This window comes from Perna viridis, chromosome 11 (genome assembly GCF_037379345.1).
Source record: "Perna viridis isolate PV_CMFRI_1.1 ecotype Kerala chromosome 11, ASM3737934v1, whole genome shotgun sequence".
NCBI classification, from domain to species: domain Eukaryota; kingdom Metazoa; phylum Mollusca; class Bivalvia; order Mytilida; family Mytilidae; genus Perna; species Perna viridis.
In genome coordinates, this window is record NC_142455.1 from 33,556,750 (window position 1) to 33,578,192 (window position 21,443).

The 21,443-nt window shown below is 32.0% G+C and overlaps 1 protein-coding gene and 1 pseudogene across 4 annotated transcripts in view; both read left to right on the plus strand.

Annotated features, from left to right (window-relative positions):
* The window catches only part of LOC148603800 (mediator of RNA polymerase II transcription subunit 24-like), a 39,762-nt gene that overhangs the window by 13,274 nt on the left and 5,045 nt on the right, over positions 1-21,443 (plus strand). Inside the window, exons 11-22 of one of the 4 annotated variants that reach the window (XM_088551528.1) lie at positions 264-366; positions 2,977-3,021; positions 5,750-5,892; positions 6,584-6,713; positions 7,200-7,369; positions 7,682-7,781; positions 15,273-15,445; positions 15,659-15,890; positions 17,859-18,093; positions 18,544-18,602; positions 19,293-19,386; positions 20,217-20,237. In XM_088551528.1, coding sequence (XP_088407654.1) covers positions 264-366; positions 2,977-3,021; positions 5,750-5,892; positions 6,584-6,713; positions 7,200-7,369; positions 7,682-7,781; positions 15,273-15,445; positions 15,659-15,890; positions 17,859-18,093; positions 18,544-18,602; positions 19,293-19,386; positions 20,217-20,237 — 1,505 coding nt within the window. The remainder of the gene's footprint in view (positions 1-263; positions 367-2,976; positions 3,022-5,749; positions 5,893-6,583; positions 6,714-7,199; positions 7,370-7,681; positions 7,782-15,272; positions 15,446-15,658; positions 15,891-17,858; positions 18,094-18,543; positions 18,603-19,292; positions 19,387-20,216; positions 20,238-21,443) is intronic. The other 3 variants (XM_088551530.1, XM_088551531.1, XM_088551532.1) reach the window with 3 other exon arrangements.
* On the plus strand, positions 10,125-11,761 carry LOC148603802 (uncharacterized; annotated as a pseudogene).

A 21,443-nucleotide genomic window follows, 5' to 3' on the forward strand; every position in this document is an offset into this window, starting at 1 on the left:
CTGAGAATAAATATTTTCGTCATTTTTTAATTAAAAAAAAATATGTTATTAGAATGTGAGTATACTTGTTACACAAAAATATAAACCTACTCTACAGAATAAAATGTTTTTGGCAGATATTTTGCCTATATCAATCAACATTCAGATAACACATTCATATTTAAACATTCAAAGCTGTTTGCTCTGCTATAGAACAAAAATTTGATAGAAACTTTTAAGTACTGTAATCTAGAACTTAAGTTAATTTTTTAATATTGCTGCAGGAGTACAGAGTCAGATAAGCCTGCTAAGCCTGCAGATATGACAACTAAACCTACACCAAGCCTGATCATAAAGGCTGAACCCACAGTAGGGAGTATCCTTAAGGTAAGGCTGAACCCACAGTAGGGAGTATCTTCAAGGTAAAACTGAACCCACAGAAGGGAATGTCCTTAAGGTAAAGCTGAACATGCAGTAGGGAGTATATTCAAGGTAAAACTGGACCTACAGAACAGAGTATCTTAATGTTAGCTCAAAGGAAGACAAAACCACAGTAAGGAGAGTAGTCTACAGAGTGAACCCATAATTTCCTTAAGGAATACGTAAACCTGCAGTAGGTTGATTCATCAGTATTAATAATTCAAATTTACAAAGTAAGAATGAACCAAAAGAAGAATGTACCACCTAAGTTGAAACCAGGTTTGGCATTTTTATCTGTGTAGGAAGGAACCTCCATTCAGTTAAGTTGGAACTAATTGATAATTCATGAAATATTCATGTATTTTTTTATTAAAATTTGTACACGTGATCACCGCTACTATTTATGGTAGATTTGAGACAATAATTTAAACAAAGAATCAGTAGATAAACTTTCATATTATAAGTTTTATAACTTTTTATTTTGAATTGATATTGTTCAATGTCATTCAAGTCTTTTTTTCCATTAGCATTTTGGTATCTTATAATAATAAATATATCCTGTAATGCATGGAGATCATCAGTTTGGCTTTACTTTATATATCTCTGTAGCATTTCTGTTTGTCACTATATAGAATGGCTTAAGAAACTTGCCTGCAATTATTTTTTAATTTTTTTTATTTTGCTGTCATCAAAGTTTTAAACATACATTTTCTAATTTGACAGTTTTCTCATTCTCATTCTTTGCTAGATCTGTGAGTGTAAGATCAACACATGTCATATCAGTTACTGATTATTATGTATTTTCATTTTAATTCTTGACTTAACTTCAACTGAGCTTTTTGTCTTCACTACTAGTATTAGTACACTACTCTGTTTTCAATTTCTGAAGGAAACTTCACTCTATTAATGCCGTTCAAAAATAATTTTGTGGAGATTGGGCCATTTGTCACGAAAGTTGATGAGAGAAATCACAATAAAAAAACATCTTTATTTCCCTAAATAACTGTTTTATTGCTAAAAAGCAATGACTGTAAAAGAATTAAAATTTTATGGTGTATTTATTTTTGTTATTTTCCCAGTGAACATAATAGTACAATAGTACCAGAGAAAGTAACTTCTAGCATTATTCATGTATAACGCAAATCGTTTTTTGAAGCTGCAAAAATTTACAGAATCCTGAAAAATTAGGAAGTCCGAAAATTAATATGTTTACAGTATAGGGCAGGTGCTTTTTGGGTCTTAATAGATATAGCCATAGAAATAAGAAGCTTGTCCCAACAGATGGAGAGGAGAGAGAGCCTAAGAACCAAGGAATTATTTTGAGTTTGCCACACTGATAGAGAGAAGGGAGAGCCCTAGAGTTTGCCACACTGATAGAGAGGAGGGAGAGCCCTAGAACCAAGGAATTATTTTGAGTTTGCCTCACTGATAGAGAAGAGGGAGAGCCCTAGAACCAAGGAATTATTTTGAGTTTGCCACACTGATAGAGAGGAGGGAGAGCCCTAGAACCAAGGAATTATTTTGAGTTTGCCAAGCTGATAGAGAGGAGACAGAGCCCTGGAACCAATGAATTATTTTGAGTTTGTCACACTGATAGAGAGGAGGGAGAGCCTGAGAACCAAGGAATTATTTTGAGTTTGCCACACTGATAGAGAGGAGGGAGAGCCCTAGAACCAAGGAATTATTTTGAGTTTGCCACACTGATAGAGAGGAGAGAGAGTCGTAGAACCAAGGAATTATTTTGAGTTTGCCACACTGATAGAGAGGAGAGAGAGCCCTAAAACCAAGGAATTATTTTGAGTTTGTCACACTGATAGAGAGGAGGGAGAGCCCTAGAACCAAGGAATTATTTTGAGTTTGCCACACTGATAGAGAGGAGGGAGAGCCTGAGAACCTAGGATTTATTTTGAGTTTGCCACACTGAAAGAGAGGAGGAAGAGCCTGAGAACCAAGGAATTATTTTGAGTTTGCCACACTGATAGAGAGGAGGGAGAGCCCTAGAACCAAGGAATTATTTTGAGTTTGCCACACTGATAGAGAGTAGGGCGAGTCGAGAACCAAGGAATTATTTTGAGTTTGCCACACTGATAGAGAGGAGGGAAAGCTGAGGACTAAGAAATTATTTTGAGTATGCTTTACTCGACTGTAATTTTGTTCTAAAGTTTGTTTCTGATAGGCTACATGCATCATGCTTTATTACTTTTGAATACTGTTCTTTATCTTGTAAGAATAGGCTGCGGTTAATGCAAATTTGAATGTTAACTTTATCTTAGTTCTATTAAAAATATTTTTACTGTAAAACAACTGTCTCTGTGTCAATAAACTGTGAAATGACAAAGTGGAAACAAAACTTTCTTTGTTCCATAGTTTTTCAAACTTTTGTTCTCTTTTTAACCTTTAACCAATAAATGTATTTCTTATTTACAAAAAAATTTCTTAGTTAGGGATGTACTTGTTTTGTATTCATGAATAATTTATTGAGTTTTTCCTTAACCACAATTCTTTTCTTCAGGTGTGTTGTTTTTGTTCAGCCTGTAGTGATATTGGCTTTTTCTGTAGAATCCATTTTATTTTCAGACTCTGCATACAAATGTCTCTGCTCTGAACAGCTCCAGTGCAAATGTATGTTGTAGAATTAGTTTACACTTAGTTTAAGGCAACATGAGACAAAAAATGATTCAACTAATCAGTGACCCAGTTCACTAGAACATTTTATGATTTACATGTATCTAAATTAATATTGAATATATGCACTATAAAAGTTATTCCTTCTGATACAAGGGATATGTTTTGTTAGTAGCATGTCATTACCCTGTATATATTTGTTAGTAGCGTGTCGTTACCCTGTATATATTACATGTTACAAATGTAGCTGTTTTAATAGTGGGTTTTTCATTACCATGGTTACAAAACCTAAAATTGTAATTTTTATTTGTTAGGGTCTTATAATTGTTTATATTTTTAAGCAGTTGAAACTAACACTTACTGCCTACTTCCATTTCACAGAGAGCATTACCTTTTATATCCATATAATTCCCATTTACAACAGATCTTTTGTAATGACTACTAGTTATTTTCTCCGTTCATTTTTGCTCTATAGTTGTACATGTAATTGTACAGTGTTTTCATTGTACAGCTAGGATTATATTGTTATGCTATCAAAATTTTAAGATAAAATTTGGTGGTTTTCTTATATATTTGTTTAATGCATCCAGAAAATCTGCTAAATCAAAAAAAAACTCTAACAACTGAGTTAAACTACTTCAATCATCTAATAGATCATGCCATGTTTTCTTTGACCTCCTAAAATTATTTGTAAAGGACTTTATATTTAGATCTTCTTTTTGCAATTACTTCCAAAATTAATTAGTACTGAGATACTGAATCATTTTATGTCCCATGTTGTTAAGCCTTAGTGGTGTTTGGGTATCATCTAACTATGTCTTTATTAACCCTTCAATTGGTCCAGAATGGTGTTTTACATACATCATATTCAGATTCTTATCATAGAGAACTGTAGATTTTATTCTTTCATTTTACTGTTATTTAAAAGAAAAATTGAATTGGATTTTATTTTTCGCTGTATTAATAGAAATCCCATTTCAGATATATGTAAAATTTTATGATGTAAAGTTAAAGTTATTGCAATAACAATCCTTTTGCATTGTTGCCTGTATACAGTATATAGCAAACAATTTCATATTTTATGTATTTCAAAAACTCCAAAATTGTTAGTGGTGTGAGTAAAAGTTAAACAACACCATACTATTACCATTTTGCTAAACACAGGCATGGTTTTTTCAGCTTTGTAGCAGAATTCTGCTATTTCAAATTTGTATTTCACCATTATGATTTCTTTTACTGTATATTTACTTTTGATTTAGTCAATTTCCGCTTGGTTTGTTGACCTCATCCCTGATTTAAACACCATTCTGGACTCAAGTGCCAGTGCATTTAAAATAAGTTATTGTATTCTCAAATATTTAAGTTGTACTATACTATTCATTTGAATACATCAGTTTTCCCCATGATACAGTACTTTATATAATGAGATATTGATAATTTTGTAAAAACATTTTTTTTTTAATGCACCATAGTTAAAATATATTTATTTTCTATAAATCATTTTATAGAAATATCTTTATATTTTTTTTACATTGATTTTTCAGGAAATTATGTCCCATTTTTTTAGGAGTATTATGTTGTACCATTGTTGTTTGATCTGTCTGTCTGTCCACAAATTGTAGGATAACTCATGTTGAGAGTATCATGGTACACCGACTCCTTAAAAGGAAGTGCTATGTGTTTCCATTGTTGTTTGATCTGTCTGTCTGTCTGTCCACAAATTGTAGGATAATTCATGTTGAGAGTATCATGGTACACCGACTCCTTGAAAGGAAGTGCTATGTGTTTCCATTATTGTTTGATCTGTCTGTCTGTCCACAAATTGTAGGATAATTCATGTTGAGAGTATCATGGTACACCGACTCCTTGAAAGGAAGTGCTATGTGTTTCCATTGTTGATTTGATGTTGTTTTATAAGTTCCTGGACTATTAACACAAAAAATAAGGGGGAGGGGGTGTATCATGTGCTTTAATAAAGTAGTTTATTCATTATTCACGTGCATGTCACCAATCTGCTTTACAATCCTATAATTCCATGATCATCCCAGCATCAGTCATTAATTTCCATGCTTTGTCTGTGTAGTGATGTTGTAGGTCATTTTTATGTCCTGCATGTTATTGCCAAGTTCAGTAGAATGTTATATAGTTATTTTGAAATAACCACAAGTTTCTGTATTTATAACGACTTGGTAATCTTTTGAATTAGGATTGAATCTCTCATTTGACACAAAAAAATAGAGTGCATTAGGTCCAGTATTCAGACATCCATTTATTGTTTCTATGAAATCTTATCAGTATGATAATCAGCATGATAACATGTAGACTGTGATAATTATTTTTTTCATGTAGATTATAGAATAAAGTATAATAATATATGGTATTTCTGATGTTATATATTTATAAATCAGCATATATGGTGAACATTTATGAGTTATGCAAATTATTTGTAGCACAAAGAAGGTTATTTGTACTACTACTATTGTATGTATTACTGTAAACAAATGGAAAATCAGGACTATAAACTTTTACAATAAGGAATCTCTGGGTTTGTTTTTGCATATATACATCTAATTACAGACAACTTTCAAACTTGATTGGATTAACTTGTTTTATAAATTAGCATTTATTTCAACTGGGATAATTATAAAAATTTCTTGTTCCTGATAATTTATTTGTTTACAGAAGTATTACTGATATTTCTACATATCTGTTCTTTAATTTGTAGACTCTAGATGCAGATTGTTCCAAGAATCAAGAAGCGTTGATTAGTGTATTGTGTCACATGCTTTCTGGGAAAAGTTTTGATCTAATTATAGCTGCAGCTGCAGCCAATGGAACCCTACAGAACTTTGCTGTTAAACTTGTCAAGTATGAAATATCACCCTTTTATCACACATTCATCTAATGACATAATATTTATAATATTTGTCTCTTCATTTGTTTGTCTGTCTGTTCTTTGTAGATTACTCTTCTGAGTTATTTGAGGAATTAATGTTTTTTTTTTATAGAATAATGTTTTCCTTTTATATGGAAGGATGTTCCTTTTTTCATTTTACTTGTTTCAGAACTATGGGACTTTTACAATGTAATGTCAAAATAGATGAAATTGTTATATGATGTGCTTGTAACAGCTGTTTATTAGTTGTTGGAGCTAAAGTCTAAGATAATACCGTATACAGTAAATGTGCATGGAATAATTTTTGCATTTATTTATTTTTATGGTCATAGTCCCTTGTATCAATTTCCATGATTATGAAAATTATGACCATTTCACAGTATTAAAAATTGATTTTGCAGTGCTACTTTTGATCTGTCCACTGCGAAAAAATTTGTGCACTGTGAAATTGAATAAGTTTACAGTATTCTGGGAACATTGTCTGGTAATGTCCATTTGCATTTATGCAACCATTTTATTTGAGCAGTCAAAATGCACAGTTTGTATAATAAGATGTACCATAATTTGCAGTAACTGACTGAATATAACTTGTGATTATGACACCAGATACATTGTTTTCTGGTGTTTTTTTTCACTCATAATTATTATTTGTATGATTTTTAGAATAAATGAATACGCTAAGCAGGTGCAGCAGTCCCAAGGAGAGAGCTCAAAGGCAGCCCAGAATAGAGCTTTATTGTTTGACATCTCATTTCTTATGTTATGTCATATAACACAGCTTTATGGATCCGAGGTATATGGTGTTTAAACATATATAGCAGTGAATGATGATTGATATAAGATTCTTATTAGGGAAGATAATCCAACAGATGGATGCTTGTAAAGTCAAGTTACATGTATAATATGAAGCAGATGTAACATGTATCAGGACAAAGTTATAAGCTAACGAGGCCTTATCAATAAATATGTAACATCTTAAGTTAGATGTCTTCCTGGCTCATAGTAGACTTTGGATCAATTTCTCTGTGGGCCAATTTATTTGCTCAATAAGAACTGGGCAGCCATTTCTGCACTTTTTTTGAATGAGCTGAATGGCTCAAAATTATATTTGCACAGCAGTTCCCATCCCCTCAGACTAAAATCAGATCCATATTGGTTCTTAGGTCATAGATTGAAATTGTATAGTTTACTGTTATAGAAAAGAAGATTTTTGTTGTTTTTTTTTTCAAACTGCTTTTGAAATTAACCATCAAATCTACTTAATTTTAAAACTTTTCAGATTATAACAACAGCATCAGACTTCTTTGACACATTTTTCTACCAGTGGGTGACGCAGTGTTTACCAGAAGATGGGAAGTACAAATGTATAGATAATCATACACCAACTGAACAGAACAAAGTAGACCAACTTCTGAGTAACCTGATTAAAGGACTAGAACTTAATTACAGGTAAAATGACCATTTCACTGATCTTGTATATCTTTGTGTTCCAAATTCAAGGATAAGTATAGACTTAGGGTATAAGAATTTTCTGACCATTCATTTAAGGCCCATAAGTTTGATGTTTTTTACACAGTTTTGTAGGGTTGTTGTCCCTTTGACAAGTTCCTAATTTCCACATTTATTAGAAATATGATCCCCCTTTTTACCAATTAAGCATTAATTGTGTCATTTAAGAATCTACATTTTTGCTTTTTGTGGCAATTTAAACCTTCAGGGGACTATGACATGATAAATTTGTTGTATTGTTATTAATTGTAGTATGACTCGATGGCAGGAAATTTGTACCAACATGCCATTTGTTTCTCAGGAAATATTGTTTGCATGGGAACATGGAGCACTCTCTGCAGATAATGTCAAGGTTAGTTATTTCAATATTCCACCCAAATCTTATATCAGTTTTAGTGTTTTGAAATGTTTTATGCCATATTCAACAAAGAATAACCAAGGAGGAATTTTGCTTTTCTACCCAGGAATGATGTGAACTTTATGAACTTGATTTTGATTTTCCAGTCTTCTTTTTGGAACACTGATGATATTAAATTGTCAGTTCTCAGTTAAAGTGGTTAACATGGAAGAAATGTGTACAACGAGAATCTGTAGAAGTCCACATGATCTCCTATAGGGTTCATTATATAGGGCTTATGACTTAGGTGATAACAGTATGTAAACATCATATCTAATCAATCACATGTATAGACACTTGCACATGTCAAATTTCCAGTTGGTTAAATTTAGCTTATTTCTAGGTAACTTTCTAGTCTTTGTTTTATGTCTGTCCTAATTATTGTAAATTGGTTACTTTTCCTACATGTATCAAATACCAAAACTTTGGCATAGAAGTGTAAGACTTGAAAAAAAAACCATCTAAATGCATGCAAATATTCTAAAGGAGAAAGTACTGAAATTTGATTAATCAAGAGCAAAAATTTAAGTAAAATAATTAGTGGATCAGTTTGCCCATCTGTGACAAACCATGTCCATGCTATAAACTTGATTATCTTTTGGAGTAGGCTGTTGAAATTGAGTATGAGGGTAGATCAGCTCAAGACTGTGTTGTGCAGCATGGTTCGTAATCTTTGACCTTGAACTTTGACCTCATGAATGGAGGTATTTGAATATTAAGTACTTTGTTTGATTTCAACAATGATTGGACAATTTAAGGGATTCATTTGATAATCCTTCATAAGCTTTGCACATTTCCAACATTTATTTTTTTCTTATCCAGTATTACAGTCTATATGTTCATCTAAATTTTACTTTTAAACTTCCAAATTCTTTGTCAATTACCAATTAGTTATGTCAACTAGGTTTGAGAGCCTGGCAAAATCATGGGGTTATGTCACTGTACAATTAATAGGTTTCGTTAATTATATGGGTGTGGCAGTTGAACAGAAACTATGATGGCAGCTAACAACAATGATGAATAGTGGGTTGGTGGGACAGGCCTATTTACAAACTCTGTATTCTAATATTCTTTCTTGTTTTAATTAAAGTTACATGTAGTGATCACAAAGAATGTAATTTGTTTGGAGGGATTCATTATTACAATGTTTTACTGTGCCCCAACTGAGATCATAATGAATGGTAATAACAAAATTACAGAACTGATAAATTCTAAGTAATAGTCAAGAAGAAATTCTGTATAACAAATGGCAAAAGAGATTTCTATGATCGGTAAATGTATGTCACAACCCTTTACTTTATTAGGTAATAAAGTTTGATTTTTGAACATAAATTACATATGTTTTAAATTTAAAAATTTCAAAAAATGTTTAGGTTTTTTACATATGGATATATGCTTTAGTACTCTCAAACCTCTTTTTATCTACCAGCTGTACCCAGCAGTAACTTGTCATAAAACAGACTTCAATTAAAATATCCCTATGTTGTGCATTCCATTCAAAATTAACCTTTGTATTAAGACCTGTCTTATGTGACCAGGAATCACTTTGAAAGTCACTTTATACAGATTTGACTGTACATTTCTGCTGTTAGTAACATTAATTTTGATTGTTATGTTTGATTATTGATAGTTTAAACTTCATTTCATTTACTGATAACAAAACAGATTGGATGAAAGTAAAATATGATGACAAATGATAGATCTGCATTAATAAAGGGCTGTTGTTTGAAATGAAATCATAAGTGCATATCAAGATTCTTCAGGGAAGATAACTATAACAGATACATAGCTATGTAATAAGCTAATGATAGCTGAGCCAGTTGTAGACCATTGGTTTATAATAATTATGTTGAATATCTAGTTGCTTCATCTTAAGTTGTCTTTACTCATCATGAAAGGGCAAATGGCCATAGTCCGGACATGCCAGTTGTGTGAGAATTTTGATGTCCATTGTAAGTGCTGTGATTGCACTGTTAATAAATATTTTTGCGATAAATGCAAGATTATCCATTTAAGAACTGACTCTGTGTCACACCACAGAGTAGAAGAAGTTAATTACAGATTAGGTCAACTGTATGAACAAGATTTTGTAACTTGTGAGCTAGAAGTCTGTATTAAATGTTTGCCTAAGTTTCATCACAACCGTAAAGTGCATGATATAGCCAATGGATTAATGAATATATAAAGGAGTTCAAACTATAAGTTAAATAGATGGGAAAATGGAAGAACTTATAAAAGATCTGAGAAGTCAAGAACAGTTTAAGAAAACTCATAAATCAAAGTACTTTGAAGAACTAAAAAGATTCAGGCAATGGAAGAAATGAGGTAAAAAAGCTAGCTCAGAAATGTAATGCTGACAATGATTTAAGATGGGATCTTATCAAAGAAGATATTGATCAACAGAAATCTAAAATATTAGAAATGAAAGGTGACCTTGAGGATAATAAGAAAGTCCTAGAAGAAAGCAGTGATTTAGGAAATGTCAATTTATTGATCAGCAAAATAAGGGGGGTAACCCAGAGGCTTGAAGATGGGATTAAGATAAAGATTGATTATATTACTACTGCTGCTCTCTTTAGGGAAGGAAAGTTCGACCAGAGTGCCTTACCTAATATGTTCGGAAATTTAGATTCAGCTTTTTCCCCAGTACCCTATGATGAAATTAGATTAATCAGGAAAAATAGTCTTGAGCTGAATGTATATGATGTAACAAAAATCGCTAGAGATGGAAATGACAACAGTTATTGGTTTGGAAGTCATAAAACCCTGTTACAGACTTGCATTGACATGAAAAATGTAAAGGTCATTGACACGTTTCCTCACAATAAAAATGAGATTGAGGATATAGCAGTTTTAAAATCCGTGAGCAAATTTTGAAGATGGTGAAGAAATGTTCTTTCTTAATTATGATGATCAAGTTGATGAAAAGATTGAGTTGCCTAAAAGGATTACTGCAAATGTTAATGAAAATATTTATGGGCACAGAGAAAATAGGTGGAGAAATCGTTACACTTAATAAAGAAGGACAACTCAAGTGGGAATATAATGGCTATCAAGTTACTGACAGGGAAAAATTTATACCAAATGACATAGCTACAACAGAGTTAGGAAATGTACTTGTTTGTGATAACCATTTTTTGCATGTTTTAGACATAGATGGTACACTCATAAAAAAATTCAGTTTGATTGACCTTGACATTTCTTATCCTCTGAGTTAATGCCGATCAAATAACGGGAATATTTTAATGGGTTGTTTTCATGAGAAGAAAGAGTCCAAAGTACATGTTGTAAAACTGTTTGGAATAAATTAAATTACTGATGATTTGAATATGTTGTTCTCAATGTTATAACCTTTCTATATTTTATTGGGTAAAACATGTTTTGAAATCACTTACTTGTATGTCTGTCTGCCTTATATTTTATGACTAAATCTGCCACTGAACCATTTAATGGAGATGGGTAAAACTTTGAATGAAGGATTATAAATGGTATATTCAAGAGTACACATATAAAGATAGTTATTGGATTTTTGGAATAAGGATATACATGTACATGTATCTATTTGTAATTAATTGGTTTTCAGTTAAAGCAGAAGTGGTCACTTAGCAGTTGAAGTTTTTTATGCCCACTATCTTTAGGGTTTCAGTGTATTATACTACCATGGTGTACAACTCCTACATTTTTATCATCTTAAGAACCCTTCATTTGAGTGTTTGAAATGACTTGATATTTGATTTGTAACTGAAGCATGTTGAGTTGTATTGGGAGCAAATTTTTTTCTTTGTCACACATCTATTACCTGTTTCTTGGATGCTGCTTCATAATTATTTTCACCATGCTCACCAGTAAAGAGGTTATATCAAATTCAGCCCTGAAAATAAATTTGGTCAAATCAATATGGATATTGCATAACATATAAGTAAATTTGTGCACACATCGCCAACAAAACCTATTTTTGTGTTGTTTACTCATGCAGAACATAGAAACCTGTGGTGCAACATAGAGCCAAAATGTGTTAATTCTGCCAGATAGTTAGTTGAAGCATGTGGCCACTATGTTAAAATAACACTTTCAAACTTTGGAATTTAGTAAGAAATTATAAGAAATTGTACTTAAAAGATACTTTGTGACCTCATTTTGAATGTAATTGTAACATCTAGTAATCTTCTTTGTCCATGTTTGGTCTTCTCAATTTAACAGTGTCGGAAACTGGAATATACCCTTTCTTGCAGTAGTTTTTAGCTCACCTCGCCATAGGCCATGTGAGCTATTGCCATCACTCTGCTTCCGTCGTCATCGTTTGTTTTTAACAATTATTCAAACATCTTTTTTCTGAATTACTGAATGGATTTGGATGAAACTCGTCATGAATGTTCCTAAGGGTATCCTGCAAAAAGTTAATGCTTCGGTAATTGATCTGTCAAAAAACATGGCCGCCATCTCTAAAAATAGAACTTCGGGATCAATCAACAGTTTTTGGCTAACATCTCAAAAATCATTAGGTTTAGGCAAATTCATGATGAGAGGTATCTGTGGTGATTTCTGTCAACTGATGTTATTGCGCTTTTTCAACATTTTTTGGCTGTTTTTTATTTTATTACTTCATAAATCTTTTTCTCTGAAATCCATACAAAACTTGGTTAGATTGTTCCTTAGGGTATTCTACACAAGTTGATCATTTAAAATGTTTGAAACAAGGAAAAACATGGCTGCTGTTTCTAAAAATAGAGCAGGGGTCAAAATACAGCCTTTTGCAAATAACTTAAAAACCATTGAATTTAGCAAAGGTCTGATGTGGGGGTAATAATATTCACCATTAGAAGAGGGATCTGTGCCAAAATATGCAAAATGATTCGACGCCCAATTTAGGAGTAATGACCCCAGAAACAGATTTATTTCTTGTTTTTCACGTTTACAACTTTGAAAATCTTTTTTTCTGTAACCATGCAACAAAATTTATTGAAAGTTGGCATAATTGATTTTTAGGGTATCCTACACAAACAGATTCTTTAAAATTGTTCATTGGTTGAAAAAACATGGCCTTCATTAAGAACATAGGGGTCAAAATACTTTTTTTTGGCTATATTTACCTCAACTACAGATGAATAATAAAGAGGAAAGCTACTCATGAGATAAACATGATATTCTGAGTTGACTGGCAGTATTGAAATTATTTTTAGGCGGTGTTTTTCAAAATGACTGCCATTTGCGACCATTTTCACCAGTTGCTTAGATTCCAATGATCTTTGGTTTCAATAGGAAACATGGTATTTGAATGGTGATGAAGAAAGTTTTCTGTTGGCCACTTTCAAAATGGCTGCTATGTTTCATGCATGTACTTATATGATTTCAATGATATTTATATAGTAAGCATGGTCTCCTGTGTTGATTGTTGTTGATGAAAGTGTTGTATAGCCATCATTAACTTTATTTTATTTCCTTTTTCAGCAAATGTATACTGGGCTTATGTCTCCACTGATCTGGTGGAATAACAGGGCATAGGGGGGCCCTGTCCATATTTTATCAAGAGGTTCTAAAAACACTTTGAAGGCATTTCAAATATTTTACAGTGCCTTTGGTCTTTTTCAGCAATTTTTGTCAAACAGTATTAAAACATGATACCTTTACTTACTTTAGCTTCAAGAGCCTCTTGTTATGATTTAGATATCAATCTGTTCCTTTTGAAATTCTGTTCTAAATTTTTTTTACAGGTTAGGCTTATCTTCAACCATTTTGGAGTCAAAGGGATACAAAATTGGCCCTTGCCCAAAGAATCAGTCTTTTATTTTTGGTCTGATTTTGAAAATATTTATAGGATTTCTTATGAAGATCCCTGCCTGCATTATTAATTGGATTTCAGATATACAGTTTTTGAGTAGTAAGGGGTCAAAGGGTGCACACTAAAAAAAAATCGTCTTTTTTCGAGAGCCGATTTTGAAAACTGGTTTTTACTGGATTCCTTGTGAAAATCCATTTCTGTATTTTCAATCAGATTTCAGTACCTTTTATAATTTTTTAGTTTTAAAGGGTCAAATTGGCCATACCCCAAACAAGTCGAATTTTTTTATTTTTTGTCCAGTGTCGAAAATTTTTAAATAAATTTCAAATTTTGTGTAACACTGTGTCCAAACCAGTTGTTGTGTCTATAATGACCTGTAAGTCCCTATGCTGATTTAAAAACAAATGTAGCATATTAAGTTATGATTTATATAAGGCAAAAATTGATTTAAAATGTTACATGTGCATGTGGTTTTCACCCTGAAAGTTCTTTTTTCTTACATTGTAATAGATTTTAGTTGCAAAAAAGAGATAAATTTAATGATCTACAATTTTTACAAGCTCCCATAACTTTGAAATAATTGCTTTTAGGTCATGAGCATTTAAAAGTATTGATGAAAGTAAATTCATCTTTGAAAAGGTATAAGTGTATATAAAAATACAAAACGGTTTATCGGTACTTTATAAGATCATTTATGCAATTTGAGGATGTTTTTTTACATTAAATTGATTGATCCACATCTTGCCCTAAGCATTATAGGTTCTGGTTGCCTCTTGTCGTAGTTTTATTTTATATTATTTTATCATAACTTCAAAAGGACCATGAAAGGACCAAGTAAATAATGTTAAAAAATCACAACTTCATTATAAAATTGACTATTCCAGAGATGTGCGGTATCCAATGTGTCACAATTTCTTATTTAGGAAATTATAGATATGGACATTGACTTCACTTGTACCTGTTTGTAATGTGTTAATTGTATGTATATACCGGTAATGTTTTTAAAGGTGATGACTTAACTAAGTTGAAAAACTTGTCTCCAATCCATTTGTTGTCTAAGAACAATAAAATATGTTTTAACTGATTTATGAACTTAACTTTTAGTGACTTTTTCTTGCATAGAACCCAGTTATAGAACCAAATGGGGTATTGGGGTTGGAAAATTTTACTAATTTTGTGCAAAAATAAAAAAAAATAAAACCCATGTTCTTTCTAGAATTTTCATTTCCTAAACTTCTGAATCCACACCTGGAAACAATTTGTGTTATTCTAACAGGGACTATAAAATATTAGTAATATGAAGCCCCTTGTTGGCTACTACTTCATGATGGTCTTGCTTCAATAATCTGCTCACTATCACGATTATTGGACTCAGGTTTCAGAGTAAAGGTGTATATTGCTATACCACTCCTATGGTAGGAACTCTACAAAAGTAGAGAATGCTTACCCTACCAGTGCACCTGGTCCATTCTCCCACAGTTTTGAGTGGAGTCTGGATTGCGTTTTATTCTTTTAATTAATTTGTGATAATTATGGTGTTTTGTCAGATTTCTTTTGTCTATTCTTTGTCCCTGGTTACTTGTACTTATGACAGTCTCCTTACTTTTACTCTGTGATTATGGTACTAATGGCATCAGATTATCATACACTCCATTTCTGTTTTGTAGACAATGGTGACACGGAGTAAAAGTAAAATGTTATGCCTACCAATCATCATGTCCTCTTGGTTATGTAGTTATATGAATACTGTAGGAGAGGAGTCACGGGAGAAACCGTTGATGATGTTACAGTTTCTACAAACAATTAACCCTGTTGAGGGGGAGATCTACTTTACTGAAAGGTATTGTATTTATACATTTTATATTATAATATATAAATTTTTATGACAGTGTAATGATTTTTATGACAAAAAAGTGCAACAATTAGAACCTGTCAAAATATAACTCTATCAGTAAAGGTGTAAGCTGAAAATTAAAATTGAAAAATTTCATTAGACTATTTTGAAAATTAGTTGATGTTCGTGTTACCATGGAAATGACCCTCTGTTCTATAGGTCACATCTGATGTCAAACATCCTGAGGAAGATTTTGAATGATATTCTGCCAGACAATATGAAGGACAAGACAAATCAGTATATACCGAGGACAATGCTTCCTTGTGAATGTCTGGAGAAATGTCTAAAGAGGGTGTTCAGTAAAGGCTGGGTAGATATGCAGTGTGTATATACACTAGAACAGTTACTGAATCTGTGTGGAACAGACTGGTTTAGTGATAGGGCAGTTCTTGTGAGTAGAAGAGCGACATTTATTTTTCAAAAAATTGAAAACTTCCTTTTCAGATGTACAATTAGTAAAAGCAGATAAAAGAACATTCATATGTTATTAAATATCACTAGATTATACCTGGATGTAGATGATTTGCTTTAGAATCTTTCTAAAATTGCAGTTGATTATCATATTTTAACAGTCAATAATATTTCCTTTGATGGCTGTAGAAATATAGTGGTGAGCTGTCCATGACAAAAGATTCTGTCTCTCACTTTTTAAAATATTTATAACACAGTGGGTTCAATTTATACAGACACTACTACAATTTGAGAAAAGCAAGTTATTGTTTTGAAGAAAGGATTCATTATAGTTCAAATTTTAGCATATTTTCTCAACTTTACTCATATGCAATAGTGATTTGACACAAGGTAAAATAACCTGCAAGGTAATCTGTGAATGCTGCATGTAACTTTTCATGTATTGGACATGTCTTTGGACTCTGAACTCTGCAAGGTAATCTGTGAATGCTCCATGTAACTTTTCATGTATTGGACATGTCTTTGGACTCTGAACTCTGCAAGATAATCTGTGAATGCTCCATGTAATTTTTCATGTATTGGACATGTCTTTGGACTCTGAACTCTGCAAGGTAATCTGTGAATGCTCCATGTAACTTTTCTTGTTTTGGACATGTGTTTTGACTCTGATGTCTGAATTTTATTTTGGACATGTCTTTGGACTTTGACGTCAGGATTTTGTTTTGGACATGTCTTTAGACTCTGAAGTCTGTGGATTTTGTTTTGGACATGTGTTTGGACTCTGAAGTCTGGATTTTGTTTTGGACATGTCTTTGGACTCTGAAGTCTGTGGATTTTGTTTTGGACATGTGTTTGGACTCTGATGTCTGGATTTTGTTTTGGACATGTGTTTGGACTCTGATGTCGGATTTTGTTTTGGACATGTGTTTGGACTCTGAAGTCTGGATTTTGTTTTGGACATGTCTTTGGACTCTGGTGTCTGGATTTTGTTTTGGACATGTGTTTGGACTCTGAAGTCTGTGGATTTTGTTTTGGACATGTGTTTGGACTCTGATGTCTGGATTTTGTTTTGGACATGTGTTTGGACTCTGATGTCGGATTTTGTTTTGGACATGTGTTTGGACTCTGAAGTCTGTGGATTTTGTTTTGGACATGTCACTGGACTCTGATGTCTGGATTTTGTTTTGGACATGTGTTTGGACTCTGAAGTCTGGATTTTGTTTTGGACATGTCTTTGGACTCTGATGTCTGGATTTTGTTTTGATGCTTTTGTAATTTTTTGCTGGTATTGAATATGTACTTTATGCATGACATTAGTTTTTAGCTCACCTGGCCGAAGGCCATGTGAGCTATTGCCATCACTTGGCATCCATCGTCGTCATCGTTGTTAACAATTTTTCAAAACTCTTCTCCTCTGACACCTCTTGACCAATTGGAACCAAACTTGGTATGAATGTTTCTTGGGGTATCATGCATAGAACTGATGTGTGGATTTTTGATCCGTCGAAAAACATTTTCGCATATATATCCAAAACTGTTAGGTTTAGCAAAATTATTTCTATAGCTGAAATGACCCTTATTATAAGGCCTTCAAAAGTCGTCAGGTGACTCCTGTAATAGTTATTGCCCTTGAAAGATGAAAAATGACAGTTTTTTTTGCAGTTTTCAGCTAATATTTTTAAAACTATTATAGAAAGAAACTTTCTATCGCTGAAATGATCCTTATGACAGTCCTACCAAAGTCTTCTTGAGTCCAAATTGTTGGACAACTCCTTGTTAAATTCATTGCCCTTGAAAGACAAACTTTAACTTGGTGAGCGATTCAGGCTCCTTGGAGCCTCTTGTTGATGTTCTTTCTACATCACAAGGAATTTTGACTTGTCAATATACAAGAACAAATAATTTATATGTGACAATTTATATATACATTACCCTCCTAACATTTCAGTACATGTTAGAAAGCAGTAGACTTGAAGATCTCAATAAAGCCCTGAGTATGTTATACTCTGTGTTTTACATGGACCTGGAACAACTAACTCTCAGCCTGATCCTCCATTCTGTTCCTATGTTTCTCCAGTCAGAACAGTACATGAACATACTAACAGATCCTAAAGGCCTTATCTTAGCCAAGATGTGTGTAATGTGTTTGACTGCGGCACAATCTGCAAGAACTGCTGAAAAAGGTTGGTAAATTAATACAGGGAAAGTATACCCTGAATGCATGGTAATCTTTTCATACCCAATCTAAAAATGTTTTTCTTCCACTATTCTGCAGATTTCCTCTTTCTTATCTCAATATTTTAAAGCAATGATTCTTCATTATACTGTATATTTTCTTCTAATTTTTCTAATTTTCACTTATTTTTTGTTTCTCTCTGACAATCATAGTCCTTGAAGTTTTTTCTGTATTTTAGACTTGTCAAAAGGTGCTTCCTTGAAGAAAAGTCTTCCACACTACTGAACCTAATATGAAACATGTTATCATTTTACCTATTATATGTATACATATAACTTCGCTACTTCTCAGCTTCAAAATTTTTTTGATTGTTGTCAAGCGGTTTCGTTTTACATCAGTGAATTGATATTTTGAAAGACAAGGAGGTATTACCATCTATCATTGCTATTTTTTTCAGATATAATGTCCCACCTCAGAAGAGGAAGAAAGAGGACAAGAAAGGATGTAGAATTAGAGGTGAGGATTCATCGGATACAAAATATTTTGAAGTTCTGGGAAAACATCTTAGAAGTGTTATTGTGAATTGTCATACCTGTTAACCTTCAGACTCATGTTCTAGATTCTTTCCATTGTCACAGTTTCAGGTTGGACATCTTTACAGGAAAAAAAATTCATGTAAATATTTAGCTATTTAGTATTTTTCATAGAAAATAAAGTAATTTTAACCAAAAACCTTCAAAATATCTAACATTTGTATGTGGGAGATTCTGAAGTTTTTCTTTGATTTTGTGGGAGTCTAAATCTCGATTTGGGAGGAAAAATTGGTATGCATAATCTTGATGTCTGTACTTCAGTTTGTTGTAATTATAGAAGAAGTAGCATGATATATGTATGTACAATTGAATTCATAAACTACAAATGTATTGGAGTGATAGGATAGAGAACATCACTTAGGCCATTCAAAGTTCAATTCATTGGTTCTATGTACCTTTCTTCTTGAAATTAGAAAAAATACAATAAAATACATAGAATTCATGTACCCCGGTACATTTCTTCTCCAAACCCAGTATCTTTTTAAATACATTGTATACACTTTTTTTGTATTGTAGTGAATATGAGTATTTGTTGTCAAAACCTACACTTTATACATTTATACTTTACACTATTTTTAGCATTAGAATTTGTCTAATCTATCTGTTGTCATAGGATATTGAGGAACCAGAATGTCGACCAGTTAAACGTAGTAAAACACTATCAATGGAGCCTGCTCTTACATTAGATGCTGAGGGATACAACTTTGGTAAGATATTGCTATATCTTTATTCAGAAACTAATTGTAGTATAGATAAAGCTTTGTGTTTAGATGAAACCACTAGATTTCCTATTAGAGAAGCTTTCTAATAGTATACTTTACTTTTCCATTTCCTAATTATTTTTACATTGTCATTTTGTACACTTAATTTGAATTAACATTGTATGTCTTTCATAATTGTTTTAAGTTATTTAAGATAATTCTGTATGTTTCTTGTATTTTAGCAATGTACTATTGATTTATTTGTATAAAAGGCCACTTGATAATGTTAAATCTTCATTTTTTCTGAATTTAAAGTAAAAAAATTTCTAGTTATGGAATATATGTAAAAATGAAGTTTATGAAAAAGATAATAGACTTTTAACTTCATATAAATTGTTTCATACATGATATACTTTTTTGAGAACTATAACTGAAAACAAGAAAAATTGTTTAAGTCCTTGTCCCAGATGACACTTTCTTTCGTGCAATATATCTCTTTAAATGTACATTGACATTTGTGTGGAACAGATTTACTTCCTTATTTAGAGTCCCTTTGAAAAATACATGTACACTGTACCATTAATATGGAAAACATGTACACTGTACCATTAATATGGAAATTATTGCAGGGATATTTTACAGAATTTCTTTTATATTGGCTCTATATTTAAAGTTTTGATTTTATGATTTCAGGAAAAATAAAACTTGAAAATATTTTTAAAGTTAAAAAATTTAACCATACATTCACATTTGTAGAATCATTGCAATAATTTACAACTTATACAACTAACTGTTGTCATAGTTATGCTTTAATCACAGTATTACCTTCCCCCCAGGAGACAACAGCAATAATCAAGGTAGGTAATGGAGTGGGTTATTGCCCTTTGTTTATATTAACTGGAATGTTTTTGTCCATCATTGACAGTTTATTCACAGTTCAAGATTTTTATGCCCCCTGCCACAATAGTTTTTCCCATCTTTTTTTTTTTATTATTTTGTCATTCAACAATTTCTTGATTTGTTTTCTAAAGGCTTGCAGGAATAAAGATGGTGGTTTGTATAAGAATGTACCTTGATGGCTTACATATTTAGTATGTTATATATTCTCCTCCATTGACTTTTGAGAAAAAAAAACTTAGTAAATTTGTAAATTTCATAAAAATAATACCTTTCCAGCTAATTTTTTTACTGACTCAAGTCAGATCTTATATCTTTTTTACACTGTCATATAACAATATGATACCAACACATGGATCAATGGGTCTATCGACACCTGCCCTCCATTTGGTGTTAACATGTGAGGTGGGGGCATTTGTGATTCATCTGTTTTATGCTAGCTCTTCTTGATTTCATATCTTTTTATTAAAACTCTTTTGATAGATTAAAAAAAGTAATTATTTTGAAATATGAATTGTGAGTTTGTATTAACTTTTATACTTTGTTTTGAATTTGTGGAAATAGAGCAGCATAGTCCTGAATGTAAATATGGAATTTGATGAAAACCATAAAATCGGCAAAAAAATTGGTATGTCATGGTGTATGGTCTTTACTAGGACTATCTACAGTGTATTATTTCATTGTGATGGTTCAAATGGTCCTTTGTCTTTGTTGGAGAAAATAGGTAGAAACAGTTCAAACCCCTTTTAATGCAGAAAGGTCTGTGGAAAATATACAGATTTCAAGTTGTGACTTGGTAAAATACATCTTTTTGTGAGTTGTTTATCTTTTTAAATTTTAATATTAATGTTCAGTAATAGGGAACTTATATTGTGTCTGAATATTGTGACTGTTGTCTTTACTATCTTATTACTGAAGTATTTGTGCTAGAGATATAGATATACTAGAGTATGTAATACTATAGTCATTGTATACATCTAGACAGAGATGATTATTCTCTACAAAGTCAGTGTATAAAGACAATGTTGAGACACATGTAATTGCAATGTATTGATTTTCTTGGTTACTAACTTTGGCAGTTACTGTTAAGTGGTCATATAAGTGGTATCAATTTTGGCAGTTTCAAAACCTGATTAGTGTTATATAGTGTTAAAAAGTCAATTTCT